The sequence below is a fragment of the Medicago sativa genome, chromosome 8 (genome assembly GCF_051527215.1).
Source record: "Medicago sativa cultivar Bolivia chromosome 8, Bolivia_mono, whole genome shotgun sequence".
In the NCBI taxonomy this organism is placed as follows: domain Eukaryota; kingdom Viridiplantae; phylum Streptophyta; class Magnoliopsida; order Fabales; family Fabaceae; genus Medicago; species Medicago sativa.
This window is the reverse complement of record NC_140756.1, coordinates 56,795,659-56,802,916: the sequence shown is the minus strand read 5'-3', so window position 1 is coordinate 56,802,916 and position 7,258 is coordinate 56,795,659. Positions and strand designations below refer to the sequence as shown.

The 7,258-nt window shown below is 35.6% G+C and overlaps 1 protein-coding gene and 1 long non-coding RNA gene across 2 annotated transcripts; one reads left to right on the top strand and one right to left on the bottom strand.

Moving 5' to 3' along the window:
• Window positions 1-471: 471 nt before the first annotated feature.
• On the bottom strand, window positions 472-1,886 carry LOC146899782 (uncharacterized). The gene is made up of 2 exons (XR_015021867.1): window positions 1,225-1,886; window positions 472-1,049 (listed from the first exon to the last, which is right to left on the bottom strand). It is a non-coding gene; the product is annotated as an uncharacterized LOC146899782 (long non-coding RNA).
• Window positions 1,887-5,312: 3,426 nt separating this feature from the next.
• Window positions 5,313-5,747, top strand: LOC146899781 (uncharacterized). The gene has a single exon (XM_085736856.1). The coding sequence runs from the start codon at window positions 5,313-5,315 to the stop codon at window positions 5,745-5,747; it is 435 nt and encodes a 144-aa protein (XP_085592982.1).
• The last annotated feature ends 1,511 nt before the right edge of the window (window positions 5,748-7,258 follow it).

Sequence of the window (7,258 nt, the reverse complement as noted above, 5' to 3'; positions counted from 1 at the left end):
TTGAATGAAAAAAGAGGAATCATCCTTTAGTAATGAATTTTGAGTTTGTCTCAATGCAAAATATTTTTCCCTTGAAAAGTGTGAGAAGAATTTGCTAGTGGACCTAAATTTGTATATAGATTTTGTAGGTAACCAAGATGATATCTCAATAAAAGTATCAGGAGGGGATCGACACCATTGTTGTTAGACAAATAAATATAAAAAAAAAAATGGGAACAAAGTTGGAGAAGAAAAGTGTTTATCGATCGATGTGAGAAGGTATTATGGATGAGGTTGTGATCAATCAAAAGTATGAAACTATGAACTTGAGAAGGTTTTATGATGAGTGGGGCTTATGATAGAATAAGGCATAAAATCTGATAAGTATATTGAAATTGAAGGATAAGGTTTCATTTTATTCCTTACTTTAACTTGTTACAGGAGAAAAGAATCCATCTCATAAAGAGAAAGTAGAGCAAAGCAAAGAATGAATTGAACCATCAAATTTCCTTTTATTTCATATTACACAATTCCACCATCAATCATCATTCTCATACAGACCCTCTCACTATCCACCAAATCACATTAGATTTCTAAGTTAGAAACAACCGGGCAAGCACATATTTGTGTCCACATACACACCTCACCAGCTCTCTCTTCATCAGCAACCAATAAAGCACATATTTAATATATAAGTTAGAAGCTAACATAACTACTAACTTACAAACATTTTCCTCTAATACAACTTGCTTCTGTAAACTAATCATATGAAAATTCAACATCAACAGAAGTGAAATTACAAAATGCGTACAACTTCTCCTTAAATTCTTTCAGGTGTATAGAGTTCAAACAATTATCATAATTTTGAATCATTCTAATCCATGGAGAAGCATAACCTCCCCAATTCTCTGGTATAAAACCAAACTTTGCTGCCCTAGGTTTCCCTTTGAGCTTCAATGATTGAAGTTTAGGAAACCGTTTCTGGAGTTTTTCCGGAGTGGAGGCGTAAATTAGAGGAATTGTGATGTGTTTCCGTGTATCTGAATCCATATCCCTCCATTCCTTACGTGCTGTTTGTTAGATGCAATAGTCCATTAGTTACAAAATAAGTTAGTTACAAATTACAAAAATCAATCAGTTAGTTACCTGAGAAAGCAGGTTTCTGAGTTCGAAGTCATCCATGTTATGCATAATCAATTAGTTGCAACAATGAATTAGTTAAGTGAGACTAGTTAGTTACAATACCTTAGAAGAAATCACGTCTCTGTCTTTAGGGTCATCGATATGCTCCACCATGCGTTTCAGAGCTTCATCATGAATGCTTGCATTTATTCTTTTGACACCTTCATTCTGCATTGCTGAAAGAAAATTCGAAAATTGAAGCTACTACACTGAAATGAAAGCTATGTTAGTGAGATGAAGATGATGATGGCAGCAGGGGTTTTTATAACAAGTGAAAGTAAGGAATCAAAGGAAACTTGATTATTCATCTTTGCTTTGCATCTTTTGTGGGTTTGGTATTGTTCTTGGAACAAGAGAAAGAAAGGAATATTATTCATCTTTGTCTTGCTTTGCTGAAATTGCTTTTCTTGTATGGTGGGTTTGTTCTTGGAACAAGAGAAAGAAAGAAATAAAGAAGAGAAATTATGTCTGTGACTATGAGTGTGACATGAAGAAGAGAAAGGAACAAAGTATCGTGGTAGATTAATAGGTATCTAATGTCATGTAAAAAGTTTACAACTAACTCTTCAATTTGCCTAATATTTGACAATTTTTAATTAAAAATAGTTATGCAGTTCATTGTTGTAAATGGCTGTCATTGTGAAACAATTTTACACTAACAATGTGAGAGTGCAAAAGAGCTCCAATAGTCATATAGTGAAGGAAATACACTACTTATATGCAGAATTGCTAAAATTAAGATTGAATACCTAAATATAATTAAATAAAAATTAAAAGTTACCTTATGATTAAAATTGACTCATTCATATGACATTTAATATTGCATATGTAGATTACAGTTTGATTGTTTGATATCTTGAAGGTAAATTATCCCCTAAACAAGAGAGGGTAATCTAAACCTCACCTGTAGAAATCATATCTCAATTCTCATCATTTTCCAAATAAGAAACTTTCCCACTCTCTTCTCTCTAACTGCCCTTCCATGTATTATAGCCAGTCTAATTGATTGTAGTAAGAGTCAAACTTAAAGCAAAATTCACTCAAATGTCGAAACTTCATGTGACTTGTCATTTATTTTGATTAATCTTTTTTAACCTATTTTACAGTGACAAAATAATGTGAAATTTTGATCATAAATTTTTTATGTGAAATTTTGATCATAAATTTGTTTTAACTTAATCATACTAAATGTTGTCTTCCCTCTATCTCATAATAATTGTATCTTTTTAACAATTTTTTTCTTCTATTTCTCTATAGACGCTAACCATATACACATCATATGTGAGGGACCATAGATGCTCACAGATAACTACCTAATAGCTCAAAGATGTAGGAAGTTGTTTCTTTCATAACGTAACAACTAAGATGGCAATTTGGATCATAGCCCCTCAATGACCTCTTTTGAGCTTTATAACGATGTTTTTTAACTTGCATCATCAACATTTGTGTTTTACTCTAAACGTTAATATATTGGCATATTTCTGAACACTTCTTAGACTTATTTACATGGATTGTTGAGAATCCACCTATCTCTGGCCCGTAGAACAGCCTGTAGTGTCTCATGAAACGGGTAGTTGCAAGTTCAAATTCTGAATACGGGCGTGGTCTACGACGGTAGGTGAGCATTTTACTCATAAGCGGTAGGTGAGAAAATCAAACGTTTCAGAGAGAATCCAAAGGCCGTATTGTTGAATTCCGTCTAGGATAAAAGTTGAAAATACGAAACAATAACGGGCGAAGTGGCATTACTGAATTTTAAATACGAATAGAACCGTGTCATTCATTGTATTTTGAAATAACCTGGAAGGGGACTGTAGCAATGAGTTACCGGTGGATGATCTTGGCCGTCCATTATTTTAATATTATATTGCACGATAAAAAGCCACTCACTCACAGTGAGAGACATGATAAGGTCATCCACCGAAGATTGAGCCTTCTTTGAGACCTATTAAGATAACTTTACAACAACGGCCTAATTAATGTTGAGCATGTGGATGTCACAAATTGTAGAAAACATTCTTAGTGGAATAAAATACAACTTTAAAACTATCTCACCTTCTTTGATTAAATGTTTTTTTAAAACTTTAAATGTTATTATAGCCGAGTATTATCTGTTTGAATGGGAAAATTATTAGAGAATTTCTCTTTCCACCTTTCATATCCTCAAGAATCACTATCAATTTCAAAGTCTAATAGTTTTCAAAGAGACGAGAGTGGGAAAGTTTCTTATTTGGAAAAATGATGAGATATGACTTATATAGTCATTGAATAATACTCTCTTCGTCCTAAATTATATGACAATTTTGGCATTTCACACGTATTAAAAAATGTAATTAATTTTGCGTGGGAAAAAGATATTATGAGTTGTTTTAGAAAATTGTCCTTAATAAATGATATGAAAAAGATAAAAACTTAATTGATCATTTGTTCCCCCAACTTATTTGTTGTTTTCATTTTGGTCTCATCACTCTAAAAATTTCTTTTCGGTCCCTCAAATATACATTTGTTAATCAAGTTAGTCTCGTTCCGTTAATTTTAATCTCAAATGTCTATGGTGGACCAACATGGTAGGTGGTACACCATATACCTCATTATTTTGTTTAGTTTAAATCGTTTGATCTTTTTTTTGAAAATACAGCCATTAGATTATGCTTGTCTACTATATCTAATCGTGCACCATCACCACCTAATTATTTTCAACTTTCTACATCTTCTTACCTCATTGTCTTCTTCATATTCATAACCATCTTCATAAATCATCAACATCACACCCAGAAAAGAAAAAGAAAAAACAGTTTCCTCTTTTCCAAAACTTCCGAAAAAATTATTGATTGTAAAATTCGAACGGAGTTATTTTCGTCAAATTGGAGGATGGACAAGAGAAATTCTCTAACAATTTTGTTTGCATTTCAAACAAATAATAGTTAACTATAATAACATTTAATCAAAGGAGTAACAAAAAGAAACATTTTATCAAAGAAGGTGAGATAGTTTTAAAGTTATATTTTGTTCTGCACTACAATTTGTGACATCCACATGCTCAACATTAAGAGTATTACTTTTCCCACCCTATGACTTTCCTCGCGCGCCCTATTTTTTTTTTCCAATTTTACCCCTTGTCCGGATTATGTTTTCCGGATTTCATTGTTAGAAATTTGCAGATGTTCCCGGATTATATAATCCGGAATAGTGTTTTATTAGAACTTTTGCAATTGTAAGGTCTACAATTCGTAAAACAAAATGGAAATAAACTAAAAAACATAAATAAAAAGACAAAAACATAAAAAAAAAATTCATTTTATTAATATATGAACAATACATTACAATAATTTTCAAGCTTTCAAGCTTTTTAAGCTTATTACATAATATCCTAAAACTATTTCTAATCTTATTCTATTACATAAGCTATACCAGTGGCTCCAGCTCCAGCTCCAGCTTCAGCCACTGGTGGAGAGGAAAGAGGGTGGGAGGAAAGAAGATGGCGGGGAAGAAGAAATGTTGTTGGTGGGGAGACAGAGGGGGCACAGGTGCCTCTAGGGAACAAGAGACCATGATGGTCAACATGACACCCAGACAAACCCACCTCAGATTCAGACTCACCCCTACCCAATTGACCGATCATAAGACCCCTGATGGATTTCCAAAGAGGCCTCTTTCTATGAAAGGCCAACGATGGAAACACATCGTTGTAGAAGAGGAGAAGAGAAGAAAGAAGAAGGTGTAAATTTTTTTGAGAAAATGAACCATATTTATAGGGGAGGGGGGTTAAAAAACGTGTGGGAGGCCATCAATGCCGGTCAAAAAACGTGTTTTTACACTTGACCACCGCCCAAAACGTTTGAAAAACGTTTTCTTTGTGGTGCAGACCACCGGCCTAAAGCTTCTGCTGCAGTCCGGAAGATATAATCCGGATGCATTCCGGATAACGTATTCCGGAAAAAGACGATAATGGGGTGTCCCAAAGTGAAACTTGGGACGTTGTGTATGGTGAGGGTTGGTTCGGATTGTATAATCCGGATTGCTTCAGCATTGGATTCTTTTGTGTGGCCTGCATTGCACCGACAATTTTTGTGGTCCACAGTGCCCAAATACCTCTATAAATAGGGGTCCCTGATTTCATTACAAGTAAACTACACCAGGAAAAAAAATTCATGGAATTCCCTGGCTTTGATCCGAACACCAAGGTAGCGGCAGTCTACTACAACGGTGGAACACCACCCTATCTGTTTAGGATTCGCGACGATGTCACCCTCTCCGGGCTGAAGGATGAGCTGGATCAAATCAACCGTCAACTCAACCGCATAAACACAAGGAGGGTGGTCGGTGTCGAATATCGATGTCCATTGTCCGACTCAGTCGGATCTCTTCGCTTCAGCCGGATGAAACTCACAAACGACGACGACGTGAGAACCATGTTCTCTGTCTTTGGTCAACACAGCGCTAGAGGACCGATCGAGTTGGACGCTTCTTTGGTTAGATCTACTGAACAAATTCTGAAAAGTTTGCACCGGCCCAGGAACTACGAAGAGATCAGGGCTCTGCTGGAGGGACCAGAGGAGGAAGAAGTTAGTTTGAATGATCCATGATAATGTGTTATGTTTTAATTAATCGTGTGTTTTATGTTGTTTTAATTGCGTGTTAGTAATGTGTTGTTGAATTAAGTTGTTGCATTATGTTTTAATTGCGTGTTAGTTATCTGTTGTTGAATTTAATTGCGTGCGGCGTTATTATGTTTTAATTTACGGCAAAGATGAGATAAAAATAACCAAATATATGCTTTTCGGATTACTAAATCCGGAAACCACAGGGCGCAAGTGTATTCCGGAATACGTAATCCGAAATTCCTCAGCATAGGATTCTTTTGTATGGACCACATTGCACTAAGAGTTTATGTGGCCCACAACATCCAAGGACCTCTATAAATACATCCTCTCCGATTTTCACCTTCAATACCATCAAAACACACAAACACAACAAAGCAAACCATGCAAATTTTTGTCATCAAGCTGAGGATCTTTCTAATGCGGTCGCGAATGGATGAGTTAGCTCTCTATTTGACTGCATTATGAAGATCCTCAGCATGCTGTCAAAAATATATAGATAGTCCTTGATGCCTCTTTGATAGATAGATAACTCAAAAATATCAAGAGGTTTCTATGAGTTAGATATTGCTGCCTGCCAGATGAATATGTCATTTGGCAAGGCAGCATGATCTAACTCAAAGAAATCCTCTTGAAAACACCTTGCCTTTCTTCATTGTGTTGCAGATCTAACTCCAAAGAAGAGGTTCTTATGAACTCGATCATGTCGGCCTGCCGATCGTAACATGTCAGTTGGCAGGCCGGCAAGATCGAGTTCAAAAGCTCATCTTCGAACCACCTTCCCAGAAGATTCATTATTTATGTTATTATGGTTTTTTTTAACTGTTTATTTGTCTTATGTTGCTTTTATTTATGTTATGTATCTTTGATCTATTTTTTTCCAAGGCATTCACAACGAAAACGATCCAAATAAAGGGTCAGGTGAAGTTCGAACTATATAATCCGAAATCACTGCATGCATTCCGGATCGTATTTTCCGAAAACCCTCAGTAACATTTTGGCCGGTGACGTTTCACCAAAGGTTAGGCTGGTTAGTGGAGTTTGAATGCATTTTTTTACGGTTTTGAATGTGGAACACGTTTTATTTGACCGTAATTAAGACCTATGACTTATATAAGACTATAAAAAGGCATGGATCTTCAACATTTTCCTTCATTCTTCTTCACCTCCTTTCTTACATTTTCTTCAATTTTTTTAAGTTTTTTAGGTAGCTTTTAGGAGTGTTTGTGGTGTCATGGTCATTGTTGACCGGTCATACGACCCCTGCAATTGCTTTGCAGCTTATGCGAGGGTCGTATAACGGTCAACAGAGACCCTTGACATCAAACAAAGACACAAAATGTGCATATCGAATTGGTCCGGATTTTATAATCCGGAAACACTAACAATCTGGTTCGGAAAATGTAATCCGGACCAGGGGTATTTTTGAAATTTTTACAGGGCGCGCGAGGAGGCCATAGGGTGGGAAAAGTAATACTCCAACATTAATTAAGCCG

Coding starts and splice junctions, on each gene's coding strand:
- LOC146899781 (XM_085736856.1), top strand. CDS start 5,313: ATGGAATTCCCTGGCTTTGATCCGAACACCAAGGTAGCGGCAGTCTAC.